The 17,616-nt window shown below is 35.0% G+C and overlaps 3 protein-coding genes across 3 annotated transcripts; all 3 read right to left on the reverse strand.

Annotated features, from left to right (window-relative positions):
• Positions 1-851: 851 nt before the first annotated feature.
• LOC106759944 (protein PHLOEM PROTEIN 2-LIKE A10) lies at positions 852-3,764 on the reverse strand. Its single transcript, XM_014643344.2, has 3 exons — positions 2,151-3,764; positions 1,564-1,676; positions 852-1,172 (listed from the first exon to the last, which is right to left on the reverse strand). Exon 1 carries the CDS (start codon positions 3,491-3,493, stop codon positions 2,246-2,248), a length of 1,248 nt encoding a protein of 415 aa, XP_014498830.1. The 5' UTR covers positions 3,494-3,764; the 3' UTR covers positions 852-1,172; positions 1,564-1,676; positions 2,151-2,245.
• Positions 3,765-5,083: 1,319 nt separating this feature from the next.
• Positions 5,084-8,978, reverse strand: LOC106762844. The gene is made up of 3 exons (XM_014646932.2): positions 8,247-8,978; positions 7,759-7,946; positions 5,084-6,268 (listed from the first exon to the last, which is right to left on the reverse strand). Exons 1-3 carry the CDS (start codon positions 8,809-8,811, stop codon positions 5,756-5,758), a joined length of 1,266 nt encoding a protein of 421 aa, XP_014502418.1. The 5' UTR covers positions 8,812-8,978; the 3' UTR covers positions 5,084-5,755.
• Positions 8,979-14,494: 5,516 nt separating this feature from the next.
• On the reverse strand, positions 14,495-16,553 carry LOC106759839 (U-box domain-containing protein 30). The gene has a single exon (XM_014643188.2). The coding sequence runs from the start codon at positions 16,187-16,189 to the stop codon at positions 14,900-14,902; it is 1,290 nt and encodes a 429-aa protein (XP_014498674.1). The 5' UTR covers positions 16,190-16,553; the 3' UTR covers positions 14,495-14,899.
• Between the last annotated feature and the right edge of the window lie 1,063 nt (positions 16,554-17,616).

Here is a 17,616-nt window from a genome sequence, read left to right on the forward strand (position 1 = left end):
TAACTGCCTAGCAGCCCCAAGGGTTACCAAGACATTGTTTGCAGGGAAAAATCCAAATCTGCAGTGACATTCAGTATTATGTAATTGGTTCCTTTTTGTCTCTAACGTAATTGGTTCTGAAATGGTGAAAAAAGTCTCGTTGTGGACGGCCAAATTAAGTTTTCTTGTGCAAACTAGCAAGGACATTTAACCTGGCTGCGTATAGAATCTGGTAGTGGTCCTCTGGTTTAAAGAAAACGGGTCAGCCAGAGAAGCAAACGTTCTAATTCTACGAAAGGATAGCCTCTCAGTCCCACAGGTTTACAAAGTTTCAGTGTTCAACTCTTAAACCACGTCTCATTCATGGCAAAATAGAAAACAGAAGAGGACACAAATCTACAGTTTAGTCAAATCTACAGAAGAGGACACAAATTATATTATAATACTTTAATGAGCTAGATAGAGTTGCATTGGCATGTTCTAAGAACAAAAACATCATATATATTCAACAGGATAGAGTAAGAGCATTGAAAGATAACCTCGTACCCTATTGATCACAGCTGAATCCCTGACAGGGTGACATGGATAATAAAAGGAAACTGGCCCATTTAGACGTATAACGGACAAAAATGCTGAGTAGAGTTAAGAAAACTAGTTATGGATTTGGAATGAGTCTATTCTAGATTTTGCCTCTCCAGCTTCAGTTACAGGTTAGGAGGAGTTGGTTATGGAAAATTTAAACCCAACCGGTCTTCATCAGGGCCAAGCAAATTTTAATTCAAATGATATATACATGAATTATAAAAGTAGAAACCTAAGAGCTGAACATACGATTTGAATAATTATATATTATAATTTAAGAGATTTAATAATTATAATACCTTTCAACCATGATAAGAAATAAGATTGAGAGAACATATACATGTGTAGTGTCTCAGAAACAGTGAGAAAGAATCAAAGGCGAGAATAGTAAATCGACAGCGCACCTTCGTACTTCTCATCTCTCACGAAGTACACCATCCACATGTGTGACTTTAAAGTGGGTTCAGGTGCAGATAGATACATAATCATACACATGCCACTATTGCAAATTGGAAAAAATATGAACATCCTCAGTCAAAGCATATTTTCTCCATCAAAATCAGGGCAGGATCAGATATGAATGGCCATGGGTTAAGATTTAATTGCCATACCTAGACAAAACAGTGATAGTAAACTGCTGGTGACCCGTAAAGAGTATAACTGATTCAACAGAACTAATTAAATCAAGAGTTCTTTCATGATAGGACTTCTTAATCAAATAAAAAAGAAACCATTCAGCAGAAGTAATTAAATGTAAGAGTTCTCTCATGATATGACTTCTTAATCTAATCCTAAAGAAACCATTGCAAGAAATAGAATTCAGGAAACTGAACAGTACTGATTAATAATATTAACAATGTAAAGAGTGTAAAGCAAGCATGTGCATGCGATATTCCTTTTAGAGAAGAATGTATTAGGGTACAATAAGCACGCAGTTAGTCGATCATCCAGTAAGTGACAAAACCAAGTTTGCTGCTCGAGGATAAGAGAGGCTAAACTCACCTCACAACATCGGCAATCTCAAAATTTGTCAGATACAAACCCGACAGCCACTTCCAATTGGCAGTTGCAGAGAGTCAAATCTGCTAAATCTAAACTTTATAGAGAAAGGAAAGCTGCATATTCAAACAAATATGAATGTCGATTTGCCATATAAAAAACAAAAATAAATGCACTAAAACTAGGTTTTATGACTAAAGATTAAGTGTACCAAAGATTGAAGGCTAATTAGTAGACTATTATTTACAAATTACAAAAAACAGATGGAAGAACATTACTTAATCTAGTGCCAGCCAGTGCCAACAAAACCGTTATTCATATACTGCTGTAGATGAATATGCTTTAACTATAACAATGATTGAACATCTTTGTTTTCCATTCAAGAAAGAAGTATAAAATAATCATCCAAGTTTTCTGAGGTGTTGTGTTTATATGCATCCAGCATTGAAGCAAAGTAAATTTGAGCAAGATGGCTCAAACCACTGCCTCTTCTTTTGGCTATGGAGAATAGACTAAAAACAGAAACTCGAACATTACAACCACAATTTTTTTCTTGTTCACCTACTGAAATATTAACTAAAATTTAATACCTGGAAACATATATATGCTGCCTAACTGAAAGATCCGAATTTTCTGCATTATATTCCAACTGCATTACAATTAAGAGGTAGGCTGAAACATCATACTAAGCAGGCAAAACAATCCTACTACCACCCACAATATGCAAATACAAAGCAAGGCACAGGGTAAAAATAACCGATGACTTGGCTGCAATATATCTAACCACTTCCAGTCCTTTGTTCACTACCTCATCATGAACCTTACAAACACTACTTTTGAATCCATCCGTTATTCTCCACATCAAAAACGCCACAAATGACCTCACCGTTTCTAGCGTTACCCTCCCCGTGACATCAAGCACAAACCTTCGGTTAGCCGGCACCGCCAGCGTTGACTTAATCTGTTCAAGCCACCCAACATCCTGAGGCCCCCCAACCGAGCTTCCAATCCTGACCTGCCGCAGAAAAACCTCCTGTTTCAGGCACCCGTCTTCACTTGCTGGAACAACAACAGAAGACATAGATAAACCCGAATTCGACCTCTCACTCCGGTTAGACAAAACCTGGTGCGAAGTTCTGACAAAGGTCTCAACAGCCCCATTAACCATGGAAACTAAAATCTCCTTCACCTTCTCCTGATGCCTGGGATTCGACAAGCCCGCAAACATTTCATCATAGGTATTCACATTCATTGTCTTATCAAGAAAAACAGCAACCGCAGTGCTCACAAAAATCTGCACACAATCCCCAATAAACTTGCCACACCTCTCATCATAAATCGCATCCACCCATCTAGGAACCGCCGATTGAGACCTCTCCTCCGTTGATTCGGCACCATAGAAACCCAAAACCAAGTTCCGCGCAAAGCTCCCGACCACAACGGACGCAAAACCCGTCCCTGCCTTCGAGAATAGCTTCTCTAACACCCTATCAGAGAATTTAGAAGCTTCCGATGTGATTTCCAAGGGAGCAATACCGTTATTATCATTACCCGGCCGTGAGTTATACCCTAACAAAATCCCAATCGTCACAGCCTCGGAAACCCTAGCCAGTGACGTTGAGAATTCCTTCGATTTGGCGATTTTCGCTAATTGCTTCAAACTGGTGGGGATCTCGTCGGAATCAGAAGCGAGGAATTGGTGAAAGTCGTTAGAGATAACGGTGAGAGAGTGTGCAGAATCGGAAATTAACTCGGCGACGGTAACGAAGGTTCTGAGGAGCTTGGCAATACGGCGGCGTTTTTGAGCGACATAGGGTGAATTGTAAGCCCTGTAGGCGGCGTAACCGGAGGCACCGAAGAAGGCAATTAGGAGAAGGTATTTTCGTTTTCTTGGAGAAAAATGGAGAGAGTTCCTGAGAAGCGGAAGGTCCATGAGAGTGGATTGTATCCAAGTGAGATTGGTTTGTTGGGTAATGCAGCAGTTGACAGCGGATATAAAATTGACCCCAAAAATAAGAGGGGAAGATGCAGGCAGCGAAAACAAAGGGAGAAGGAAATGAAATAAATGCAGTTAGTTATTGAAATCTGAATGGTTGGAGGGAAAATAACTCACCTCTCTCTCATTACACCACACTCCTACTACTACTAACTTTCCTTTGCCTCAGTAATTAAAATAACACTGCACACTCATCATCATGCAACTACGCGCCAACCAAACGGTTGTTAAACATAACCCCATATGCAATGCAATGCAATGCAATTACAGTAGAAACCTTTTCCACACGCTACCTTTTAACTATATAGTATATATGCATAATGCCAATGTTTTATTAATACTTTAAAATGTCAATATAAAAGCACATGGGGACTTTTTAATCTATTAATTGTTTGCTTGTTAAGTGTTCAAAATTCACGTTAGTTTTTTCTTTTATCACGTTGTATTATTCAATCCCTTCCATCGAAAATAACTACACTCAAACTTCAAGTAATCCATACAATTTGACAATTCCACAGTTAAAAAATCAAAATCAATGTCATCGAATAATTTCTGCAAACCACAAAACGTATGCGTATGCCTCTTTCTCTAACTACCAAAATGGTTGGTTTCTTCTTACACTGCTTTATGTGAAATAACTTTAGGATTTGGTTAAAGAAAACTTATTTCCCAAACACTTTTGATAATTCAAATTGAAGCGGCCTAACAAAAAAAACAAAGCAACTTCGTCACTCTTGTCAATGGATATATTGAGATTTTGGAGATGAAGAAGGAATTTGTAGGATGTTAAAGGAGCTGCACACGCAGAAGAAAAACAGAAGGGCTAAAAGAAAATAAATGCTTCTTTTTTCTCCCGTAATTTCGAAGAGTATAAAGTAGTCAGCTTCCTAACTTACCTCCAACTCGAATCTGTCTAAAATCGGAAGAGGTTTAATAGTTTTTTGATGTTGGGGTGACCTTGGTGAGTAAAATGACTAATCAGAACTAATTTCAAATCTATTTTAATTCTGCGTTATCAATCCTTTAAAATTCCATCATTCCAGAAGTACTCAAACAAATTCACCTTCTTAGTATATCAGCAAGATTGAAGATTAGCCGTGAATTGGCATTCGGCAAGGCTTCCATCATCATTGAAGAGTCAACCGAGGAAACGACAAGTGAAATCAACTAGCCACATAGGCTAATCTATAACAAATTGACTTTCCATTATTGATTGAATATATGGTATATAATTTTTTTATTCTTAAACATCATTCCAGGAAGTGAAATATATTTGTTTTATAATTATGTTTCTAATTCATACTAAATATAAGATTCTAATTCGCAGCTTAAGATGCCTGAAAAACTCCCAATCAAACACTCCCCCTTCAGGGTGAAAAATTTGTTTTAAAATGTTAGAAGTATATGTAATGTGTAATTTCCTGTAAAAACTTCAAATGTCAATCATTCGTCACCTTTAAGATAAGGATTAGCAAAATCGTTTATATATCTGTGAAACGTTAATGCACAACGGAACTGAGGTCATGGTAAAAACTAATATTCTCCCTTCCAAATTTACACCCTTCTGTTTCTCCTTCATATCATGCCATCCGATCATTCAAAGTTGTTCAAATAATCACGTCATTGTTTTCAGACACAGTCACAGCAAGGCAAATCAGGAGGACAACAACCCAAAATGGAAAGGAACGAAAGAGCATCCCAAACCCCACTACAACCGCCAAAAATACACAAGAAAATCCAATATCTATTTTTGAGGACAAATAAGAGAGATTTTATATACACTTCTTCCACCTATATGATGTACCTTCAGAAAGAGAGCTGTCCTTCGGATTGTAGCATATATTTCATCCCACACTCTCATTTTGAATCTCAAAAGAACAGGGATTAACAGAAATCACAGTCTTAGTTCCACTCTTTCATTTTCATTAGTTGTTTCAAAATACGGCCTGCAACTTAGAACCCAAACCTAGCCTTGTGGCTAAAGAGATGTAGGGAAAAAAGGATTAACAAGTTCTTTTTACGGCTTCACATAGCATCACGGCATTTTATCACTTCGTTTACCATTCTTTATATAAAAAAGAATGTTCCAGACACCAGCACTCTTGCTTCCAAACATTAGACAACTTTCTAAACTGTTCTTAGTGCTGAGTGAGGATCTACAGGACCTAAAATGACCACGGTCGTGTCTGAACTGAAGTTTTAAACCAATTTCAAACCACCTGTACTTAAAGTAACATGTTTAATGCCATAATCATCATCTTCGAGATCGCTGAAGGATATGTCTTCTTCATTTATTATGGGGTGAGTTGTTCCACCATATTCTCCTAAATCAGAATCTTCCTCTGGCCACTCATCGTCATCTTCATAATCCTTAATAATAATTTGAGATGGTCGACCACATTTCGGATCCTTGTTATCAGTTTTAATAATTGACTTTTCCTCAATAACAGACTTATCAGTGAGATGCGTTCCAGATGTTTCAGCCATGTATTTATCAGTCTCATAATCTGTCCTCGCCGAAAAAGAGGTTGTTCTATATCCATATGTCTGATTAGGCATGTCATCAGAATAAGCATCATCTAATAGGCTGGGAGTTAATTCATTGTACCGTGCGTTGTCTTTTGGGTAGGAAGCACTTCTTCCAAAAATTTCAAAGTCAGGCTTTGTTTGTTTATGCAATTCCTGCATCCACATTGCTCTGGCTGCCGTGATCTGCAAGTGTTAAAACTAAGACATCGGAAAAGTTCATGTACCTATTAAGGTAGATATAATACTAGGTGAATCTAGAAGTGCACGTAAACATTAGATATAAACATTAGAAACCAATCTTCTGATGATAACTAAACCAACCAAAGCAAAGGCACACTTAAATAAATAAACAAAATTTTCTTCATAGGGAACAATGATAGATCCAACTTACTCCAAGTTCAAACTACATTATTTTCAAAATAGTTATAAACGTTTGAAGCTGGAAGAAGAAACGGCTTCGGCAAATTAAATTATTAACCATCCAATCATAATGCAGAACTATAATTAGTCAATAAGAGAATAAAATTTATGGCCGCATTATATATAAAAAGGTATGCTTTTCTTCTCAAGACTTACTGTTTCTCTATTGTTTAAATGAGACATAATATTTGAAGAATGCAGATTATAAGAACTTATTTATCGTAAACAGTGTCAATATCAATAATATGCGTCATTAAGATTTAGTACAGACAAAAGGATTACACATTTACAACATCATAAATAATAATATATTTTCATAATAGAGAAGCACTAGTGAATAAAAGTGCATTAGAATTTAGTAATCTTCCTTGCCAAAAGAATCAAAGATTGCTAAATGTCTTCTACAAAATGAGAATAAAACTCAGAATAAATAGATTTTACAACAAGGAGCGCGTAACAAATACATTTTGGCTTATTAAAGTCCAAAGAGAAAACGGAAAGACAAATGGACATGAAAGGAGAATATATTTTGAAACCCAAAGAAATCTACTACAAGTTTGATTGGACGAACTTCTTCATAAGGACTTATAAGAGAAAAAAAGGATTAAAATAAGCTTTTCCATAGACTAATTTATAAAAGTTCTCTCACCTAGTTTTCTAAATTTTAATATTTAACTTGTGCATAAGCTAATTTTAACTTATGGAGAAGTTCGTTTGATTATTTATCTCTCCTAGAAGTTATTATAATAAATCGTCTGAAAAGTTCATAAGTGACGTGTATTTAAATATCGTGTACATTATCATTGAGAAGCCAGAATTCAAAGGAAAAATCATTGCGAGTGTGATAGTTTCATCTTGATAAAAATAGCAAAATCAGAAAGCACAGACTCTACGAATTCTATAGTAAAGTAACTTGAACCACTGAGAAATACGTGTCTGTGTGTGTTTGTGTGAAGATTTTTAGCTCAAATGATCCAATTCCACAACATATAAAGTTGGGAACTGAGTAGCATGAAAGAAGGAAATAAATGCAACAGTCCGGTAGCTTTTGGACTCCATATCATTAGCCTGATTTCTTACTTCCACTGATTACTTATATTTTACAACTATTCACACGCCAAAACATTCCCCAGTTAATCACAATGGATGATTGGCCATTTTTATCTCGTAATTTAATTCCCAAATATAAGCCCACTAGGTAACTTTGAAAACCATGGACATGAAAGTTTAAAGCAAAAGCCCATGTAACTGACCTGGGTTGTAGACAAAACCCCTGCATCTTCTTTGTTAAGCCTTGAATGCAATAGTACAAAATACACTTTCCAGAAATAGCTTTCACTCATATGGCAAGGACATAGTTCAATTCTGAGCGCAGCTAATCTAGGAGTTAATCTTTCAACAACCGCTGCATGCTCTTTTTGTGCATCAGACATGTCAAAATCTACAAGTAGAATTCACCTCGTCAAAATCTCAACAACATATAACGAATGAGTAAAAGAATCCAATTAAATCACGCAACACGAGAAACCATACCATCACTCATGCTGTCATGACATTATTATCTAAATTACGAAGACATTTAACATGTAGCATACGGTGTAACTAACAGTCATGAGCTATCCGATCTATCTACAACTACAACTACAAGAGCCAGTTAAAATTTCAATGTCCATTAATCGTGCTGTGATCTGATCCAATTAAAAACAGCGTTTCTCTCTAGTGAGTGTCTGCATGAATTTACCGTCGGTGTCGTCTTCTTCATCAATAGGAAAATCCAACCACGTCTCGGGATGCATAGCGATGTTCATCGCGAAGGCCAAGACCTCCTCCGTGATTCCAACAGCGCGTTGTTCTGGACCGCAATCCCCTTCCGAATCAGATCCCAACGAAACCGAATTAGAGCGATTGGAAACGGCAGCCTCGTCCAATTGCGGTTCTTCGTTCGGAGAAAAAGAGCGATGTTTGAATTGATCGGAGTTAAACGAAGAGGGATCGGATTGAGTATGCGCAAGAGAAAGCGAATGAGAATGAGAATCCGTTGACGGCGGAGTGAGGAAGGATGCCATTCCCCAAAATTGGCGAGTCAGGGTTTGCTTGATTTCGTCGAGGTCTTCTTTGACTCCACGCCCTTCCGTTTCTTCGTCTTCTTCTTCTTCTGATTCTGATCCGAATTCATTTTCTCGTGCTTGCGGCTGCAGGGGGTCTCTCAATGACGTGGTAGGTCGATCGAGTACGGTGTCGTTTTCGTGATCTCCGTCGCCATCGAGTCGGAGAGAATTTCCGAAGGAGCGAGCCAGCCATGACATTTTCTATTTTTTCAAAAATATGAAGAAAAAAAATATTGGAGAATCGGAGATTGTGACCTGCGAAAAGGTTTATGGTTTCGAATTTTTTGATCGCAAGAGGGTGAAGGGAAGGGTAGATGGCGTGGATCGGGTGCTTCGTGTACTACGGTGGGCGTGCACTTTAGTTCGACACGTCACTCTAACTTGTCGCCACTACAACAAAATTTGAAACAAATGGAACTTGCATTGCAGATGAGACAAAGACGAAAACGACCCAGACACGTGTTTAACAGTAAAACGGAGGGAAGCGGAAGTTGAATTGGAGTTGTATCTACCCATCACCAAATAACATTAGTAATAGTAAAATATTTTTTTAATAACTTTTATTTAAAACTTTTTTATATTCGATTACGTGATTAATTTGTTTTAAATACGAATTTTAAATATACAACCAATGTTAATATATAATTTATTGTTAAAAAGTTGTTAAAATAATTGTAAACATAATCTTTAGGAAAATAATTATTAACTGATCCATTACTTGTATTAATTTTATGATGATATATAAAGAATATTTTCACTAAAGTCTAATCTCCCATTATAGAAGCTTGTTTTCCTCATGTTAGAGACTCAAATACACCAAGAAACGAGTTTGAGTTTGAGTTTGTTACATAGCCGAAACTTAGTATTGTTACTTACTAAAACTTTCATTTTTATAAGAATTGAAGCAATTGTTATCACATAGGAAATTATTATTATTATCTCATAACTCTTATTAAATGTTATGCTAATTTTATATAAAAGTGATTTTTATTACATCATCAAAAATATAAATTATATCAGCATAATAATCTATTTCAAATTTTGTTAAGATTAAACAAAATAACTATGTGATTCGTGTTTAAATATTTTTAAAAAGTAAATATTATGTCAATTTTGATTTATATATAAGAGACGTTAAATAAATTTGAATTAATATTAAATTTTGTAAATATAGTATATGCGAAAGAAATTTTCAATCTAATAAAAAGTAAATATTATGTCAGTTTTTATTTATATATAAAAGACGTTAAATAACTTTGAATTAATATAAAATTTTGTAAATATAATATATGCGAAAGAAATTTCAATCTAATAAAAGATATTAAGTAATATGATATTTAATTGGTATATACATGTATGTATTATGTTATTGATGAAAATTTAAATTTCATAATGGCCATTAATAATATTTAGTTAATTTAATTATATTTTTTATGGTTAATTTAGTAACTTGCATGATTTTGAACTTCTCAAAATTTCTGTTAATGATTTTGAACTTCTCAAAAACCCTCCCAATTAAGGTTTGGGAGAATATTCTTGCTCTAGCACCTAGTTTGTTTTCGCGAAAGAGTTTCATCTCTTCTCCGCGTTCAGACGATTTGAACTCGTCCTGGTTCTTGGTTTGATTTTTACAGGTTTTTGGATTTTGATGTGAAGGCGCGAAAGGAAAATGCGAGAGAAGACGAATTGATGAAATTGATTTGGTGTTCTTCTTTGCAGGTGCGACGCAGAAACAAATGGGTTTCATAGATAAAGGTGTTGTTATTCGATGTTGGTGCGAGCTGCTGGTGGTTCACTAATGGCGGAGTGGTGCGATGAAGGTGGGTGCTGCAATGGCTTCGAGTTCTTGTGCGAGAAGTAATGTGATTCTGGGTTTTTGGTTTGGCTTTGCAGGTCCGAAAGTGATGTCGACACTAAAGTGTCCTTTGATTTCCAAGTCAAGAAGATGAAGATGGTGCTGACGGTGCATGTGTTAGCGACGGCGACCTGCGCTGTGGAGATGGTTGGCTACCGACGAGAATGGCACGCGAGGAAGATGATAGTGTCCGTGGAAGAAAGTCACGAGAAGCGTGGTGGCCTGAGGTTTCTTGTGGTGCTGGCGTTTATGGTGATCGGTTATGCAGTGGCGTTGATGGTCGTGAATGGTGATGGCAGCGAGATCGTGGCGGTGGCGGTGCTGGATGATGTGGTGGCTAGGATTCCTTAGAGAGAAATTAAGGTTTGTTTGGAGATGGTGATGATGACATGTGAGGGTGATGATGTGGTAAGGACTTTTTTATAAACAAGGACTAAATCGAACTATTTGAAAATAGAGGAATCTAATTGACATAAAACTACACAAATAGAGATTTCCGAATTTATTAAATTATATATTTACAAATGATCACGTTAATAATTTTATAAATATACATAGTAAAATTTATAATATTTTATTTTATTTCATAGTTATGGTAGATGTTTAGGGTATTAACGTTGTATTTATAAAAAAAAATGACGTGTAATTACAAATATTAAAATCTCTACTATTAATTAACTTTCGTCACAATAAAGGATTTTCTGAAAAAAAATATTTTAATTATGTGATAAAAATCGAATACTGAAAAAGAAAATGTCATATAAGTAGTAAAGTGGATAGTCAATCTAGAAAAATAATATTTTTAACACATATTTTTTTACTTATTAAATTAGTATAAAAGTATGTGATGATATTATTAGTCTTTGATCTATTTTATTTGATTCGTTTTTGATCCACTAAAAATCGATCGTACCAAGTTGAACAATCATAAAAATTGGATCAAATATTCCAACTCAGGTTGGTGAGTTCATGAATTGACCCACAACTTTTTCTTTTTAATATTTGTATTTTTAAAATTTGTTTGTGTATGTACTTATAAATAAATTTTTAAACATATTTAATCGAATATATATTTTATAAGTTTTTAATTAATTAATTAATATTTTTAATTGGTTAAATTCAAATTATTATTAAGTTCATATTTTAAATTATTTTATTATAATTAATAATTGGAATTTAATTGGTAAGGGTTAATATTTTAAATTATAATAGTATTATATATTTATAAATTTTGAAAACATATAATGTTTCTAATTTATAAATTATTTTAATTTTAAAAGGATTAATAGATTGAAAATTTTAATCGACGGTTCCTTTTTCACTTGCTGACTGACTAGCCACGAGTACAGTTCATTTGGACAGTCTTACTCACAAGTGAAATTTTATTTTAATTATGTGATAAAAATTGAGAAGTGAGAAAAAGAATAAAAGCGGCATATATATAGCTCACAAATGAGTAAAAATAAAATTGTTTTGGATTAGAATAAATAAAAAGACTAGAAGAAACTATTTCTATTATAATACTGTTTTATTTGAACTTAATATTTATACAGCATTAGTATTTTATTTATCCATTATGTTTAAAAAATAATTTTAAAATCTAAAAAATACATCATATAATCAAATTATAGAATTAGTTTTAATTTAAAATTAACGAAAAATGCAATATAGTAATTATTTTGTTTTCTTTTTTATATTTTGCTCGAAAATATGTTGTGATAAAAATAGAAGCAAAAGTGAATTACAATAAGCAGTGAGCGGAGAAAAATAAGGACTTTTATGAATACATATGGAGTGGTTAGAAAATAATAAATTATACCTAAAAGTTGTATATTTTTAATTTATAATTTATATACAAAACAATTATAGGCTGAAAGAAAAAGAATTTGTGTTTATATAAAAAAGAATTTATTTGTGAAACACCGTTTGAAAGTCTTCCTTTAATCTATCCGAGTATTGTTATAAATGAAATTACTAAATATTAGAAATGTGTTTTAGGTCTAATACAACCTCACAAAATTGGTTTGTAAGATGAGGTTTGTACTTTACTTATATATTATAATTTGGTCTTATTTCGAGTCGATGTGGAACTTCCAACACATCTCTTTCACGCGAAGTATAGACATCTCGTGCGTGATAGTAGAAATTGGGTAGTCCAATAGCAACAGATAACAGGTGGAATAGAAACAGAAATGTCCACTTAGAATTTGCTAGGATAGACTTTAACATGTATCTGATACCATATTAGAAGTGGATTTTAGACCTAACTCAACCCACAAAACTAGCTTGTAAGATGAGGTTTGCACCTCACTTATATATTATAATTTAGCTTTATCTCTAGTGGACGTAGAATTTCCAACATTAAAGAAGAGAACCTCGCACTCCATCAGATTATTCATCACAATCTCACTACTCATACAAGAATCACTTTTACAGGTGATCCATGGTAGAATACACTTTTAAAAAAATCTCTGATTCAATATGATTATGTGCGTGTGAACTCACTAACTGAATTTTCTCTCTACAAAAAGTGCTTGTCGCCTTAAAGAAAAGCTGTGTTACATACAGACTTGAAATATACAAAACATCAATAATGTAGGTATTACTAATAGTAATATTGATAACTTTTGAATAAAAAACCTAAACACACGTGAGATATTAGACATAGCTGGAAGCTATTACCAATTTACTTCAGCTTCCATCAAATAAATAGTATACTGCCATCAATTTTTGTTTGGGAAGCCCTTTAACTGAGAATTTAGCCAAACAAAAAACAAATAAATTTAGGGCGAGAATTGGTTAAATAAATTTATAATATATTTTGTATGATTAAGAGGATAGGCAGAACATTTAACATCTATAATTGTTTAGTCTATTCATTTTGTTGACAGGTAAGCAAATTAAATGTTGGATTACTTTTTAAGTTATTGAGGTTGGATTATAATTGAGTCAACATTCAAAAAATTGTTATTGGGTCAATAGATTATACAAATAAATACTTAATAAATTAATAAAAGAATGAATAAAGATATTAATAATTGGTTGAGATTAAGAAAGTTGTTTATGAATAAGAGTCAAATTATAAGTAAATTTGTTTTGTTGGATTTATGTTGGAATTTATAAAATAACTTATAAATAAAAGACTAAACAATAAAGGTAAATAAGTTTAATATAGTTTATATACTTATTTCACAATCAAATTCATTTATTAAGATCTGGTTTGAGTGTTAAAGTTTTTAATAAATAAAATCTTCTAATTCAGACTAAAAGACTGAGGAGAAAATAATTAAAAAAAAAAAATCAAGTGTATCTCTCCATTCTACTCAATTACATCCATATTTTATTATTATTTTTAGGGTTAAATATGTTTTTAGTCTCTATACTTTGAGACATTTTGGTTTTAATCCTTTTTTAAACTAAGGTACAATTTAGTCCTTCAACTTTAGAAAAATTCTGGTTTTAGTCTTTTTTACCAAATTTTTTTAATTTTATTTTAAAAAAATTTGGTAAAAAAGACTAGAACCAGAATTTTCTAAAGTTAAAAGACTAAATTGTAGTTTGAAAGAGAGAGGAACTAAAACTAAAATCACTCCAAAATATAGGGACTAAAAACATATTTAACCGTTATTTTTATAATAAAAAATTCACTTTCATAACTATATTATCAGTATAATACCGACCCATTATTACTCATAAGAGTGTTCAAATTAAACGAGGCCGCGCCATGGCATGGAAAACGGGATTTGTGAAAATTTAAATACGAAAAAGCATGGTATAAAATTATGTCTCGTTGTCTTCCCCAACATTTAAAATTACTTCACTTTTTATTTAATACTCTATAGTCACCCGATCTTGACTGCACCTAATCCAGATTCTTCCTTGTTGACCCTTCATCTTTTTTCTCCCAAAAATGACACTTTCTGTCCTGTCATCAACACTACCCTTTTCCCACAATAACACAAAGCAAATCAATTATCTGTTTGGACCAGAGCAAGTGCACACATTTTTTATTCAATTAAACAGAAATAAAAAAGGGAAAAAATATCATTAAATTTCAAAACCAAAAATTAAAATCTCCGTCTCCATCTTGATTCCAATTTCAAACTTTCTCTTATTTTCTCAAAAACAGAGGAGTGATTAATCTGTCCTCCTCCTCCAGCTAATCCCAACACACCGGAACAAAAACGTGGGGCTTCGGTATAAATGGGACTACTATTACATTATCGTTTTCTATGATCTTACAACTCAGCTTCCCACAATTATTTCAAAAGCACACAGCGTTATCCGATCCGTGCTGATTTGAATTTCCAACCAACTCTAACCTAATTAGTAGTACCACCAACTAGTTGTTATGTTCCAACCGTCAATTTCCAATTGCCACAAACAAGTATACGTATACGAAGTTAGCTATGAACAAATGTTTCTTCATTTTCATTGTATTGTGGCAGTAAGCATACACTTAGAAATCAAGATACTAGAAGAGTAATCTAAACTGCACATTTTCAAAAACTCCGCAGATTTCTGCTTTAGTACCGGGTTGCAACCACTCTGAATAACTAGAAGTAGCTTCGCCGCCAACCCTGCTTCGACAGCTTTTGAAGCACATTCTTCAGGGGCAAGCTTGTAAATAGCCCACAAAATCGACAATGCAAATTGTGTGCAACTTTCTGAGACTCTCATCAACAACTTCACCACACTGGGAATAATATTGGGACACTCTTTCAAAGCCAATCTTCCCTCAGGAAGTGTTGACAAGACTTCCAGAATGTTGAGGGCTATCTCTAAACACTCGTTGTTCAAAGTGGGCAAAAGCTGAATCAGCTGAGGCACTGCTCCTATGCTTACAATTGTGCTTCTAACCGATTCACGCGAACACACAATTTTTAGTAATATGAGTCCGGTTAAAACGCTTGTTGGGTGCTTTTTATCTCTCACTAACCTTAAAACCCCGACCAAAAGACTCAAACTTGATAAGACAACGGTCTCGGAGGGGTTACCTTCCACCAACAACATTTGAATCAACTTGGCGCAATTCATCTTGGTCTGGATGGTTCCCTCGTTCATGATGTCCACCAACAAAGACACCTTCGCGGGTTGCATGAGATTCCTCTTCAGCTCCGAACCCAAATCCAAATTGACAAGAATCCCAATCGCTTCCGACCCAACCGCGTGCGAGGTGAAAGGACCCAACAGGGAAGAAATCAAAGCAAGCCCGTTGTTTTCCTCGACGGTTTTCCTGGTGGAGAGATGGGAATCAACGAGTTTGCGAAGCTGTTTGAGGGCGCGAACTCTGTTTTGACCCTTGACCTTTTTGAGGGTGTCGAGGAGCTCCAAGGCGGTGCCTTGCACGTCCTCGAGCTTCTTCTTCATGGCCAAGTACTTCTGCGAGAACCAGGAGAGGATGAAGTGGTGGAGAGTGGTGTTGGGCGTGACGGAATCGTCCCAGAGGTCTTGCATTGTGGTGGGGCAGGTGTTGTGGCCGAGGGAGAACCATTTGAGGATGTTGGAACGGTCGTAGGTTTGTCCCGTGCAAAGGGTGACGGGGTCTTGCATTGGCTCGAGCGAGATTGGGCAGATAAAAACGGAAGGGACCTCAATCGATGATTCAAGCTCCTCAATCAACGTTTTCAGATCCAAAACGTTAGCACCATCGGCATCCTTCATGGTTGGCGTTGTGGTTGTTGTCTGTGTTGCCAGTAGGTCTTCTTGGTACGGAGGCATTGTTGCATACGTGCACTTGATTTTTCTATAAGTGGAAGTTGAAGGGTGAGGTGCGAGTTGGAGTTGGGGAAAGGGAAAATGGTGAATGAGGATAAGAAGAAGCGTGTGGGAGAGGGGAAAGGAGGGAGGGAGCAATAAAGAAAGGTGGAGAGAGAGCTAAGAAGTGCTTGTCAAAGGGACAACTTTATTTTCCACCCTTTGCTTTTCTATTTTATTTTTTTATGCCTTTCTTTCTTTAACTGTGCTGCCTTTCTTTGGTCAAAAAAGTAGTGCTCCGCTTATTCATCATGAACGACATGATTGAGTCTTAATTTTCATCGCCAATACCGAGGCACTCTTCCTCCTCAAGCTTCGAAAAAGTGTAGGAAATCACCCACCTCAGACCATATTAAAAAAAAAAAAAAAGAGATAGAGAGGACAAGGAAGAATAGCGCTTGATAAGAACAAAATGAAGTCTACAAAACAGTACAGTGGTTCAAGAACAAAAACTGCGCCCCAGTGTACCCAATGATACAAAATACATAGTCGAAGCAACAGAGACAGGTATCAAAAAACCGTGGAATAGAACCACTAAGGAAGAAAAAGCTGTTTTCTGTATTTCTCCTTTCCCTCTACGAGACTGTCATGCCACCTAACTACTCTAAAATTACTGAGAGGCATAAGCAGTTTACCCTTTTACAAAATTTGATGGCACATTCTATAATTTATCAAAAATACATGAAATGAAGACAGATAAGCATGAACTAAAGAGTGAGACTTTGTTTTGTTTTAATGTGATTCTGATAATTTTTTTAGAAATAGATTTTGGTCCACGGCTGGTCCTTTGTGAGAGAAGTTAAAATAATGATCTAAATAAAAATGGTTGGTTCCTTTTGAAGTAGTGATTGGGTAGGGGTGAGGTTGAGGGGGCTTTATTAAACGAGGGTGCAGCACACGAGTGCATAGAGTGAAATGAAATTTTAACTTTGAGGTCAGTGTGACAGAGTGTGGTGGTGTGTGTTTCTTTTGAACTCCTTTTTATTAATATCTGATACTGCCACTGTAGTGGTAGAGAGAGAGAGAGAGAGAGAGAGAAAATGTGTGTGTATGGTATGCAATGCATGAGTTGTGGAGCAGATAAGGGACAATCTTGAGCTTGAAGACGCAACCTGGGACCCGGACAGATAGTCAAAAAGGTAAGCAGATGCCACCAACCGAGAATTATTGAAGAGTGTGCTAACCGACGTCGTTTCTGTCACTCAACTCAATTGGTTCAAACTCTCAAGACAACTTTATTTATTTTTTTCACTCTCTTTCCTATTTCCCACTATTCGTTGATTAAAGTAATTAATATAATTGATCGTTTTTTAATAGTGGTTAGGAATCTTTTAGAATGAAAATGAAATTTACTGACAGGTGGATAAGATTTGTGGTGAATAATGTAATAG

This window comes from Vigna radiata, chromosome 5 (assembly GCF_000741045.1).
Source record: "Vigna radiata var. radiata cultivar VC1973A chromosome 5, Vradiata_ver6, whole genome shotgun sequence".
Taxonomy (NCBI): Eukaryota; Viridiplantae; Streptophyta; class Magnoliopsida; order Fabales; family Fabaceae; genus Vigna; species Vigna radiata.

Bases quoted from the DNA above. Each gene is read 5' to 3' on its own strand.
- LOC106759839 (XM_014643188.2), bottom strand. From the start codon at position 16,189: ATGCCTCCGTACCAAGAAGACCTACTGGCAACACAGACAACAACCACA.
- LOC106759944 (XM_014643344.2), bottom strand. From the start codon at position 3,493: ATGGACCTTCCGCTTCTCAGGAACTCTCTCCATTTTTCTCCAAGAAAA.
- LOC106762844 (XM_014646932.2), bottom strand. From the start codon at position 8,811: ATGTCATGGCTGGCTCGCTCCTTCGGAAATTCTCTCCGACTCGATGGC. The intron at 7,947-8,246 runs GTAAATTCATGC...TTCTACTTGTAG, and splicing joins TGAAGAAGACGACACCGACG to ATTTTGACATGTCTGATGCA. The intron at 6,269-7,758 runs GTCAGTTACATG...TAACACTTGCAG, and splicing joins GGGTTTTGTCTACAACCCAG to ATCACGGCAGCCAGAGCAAT.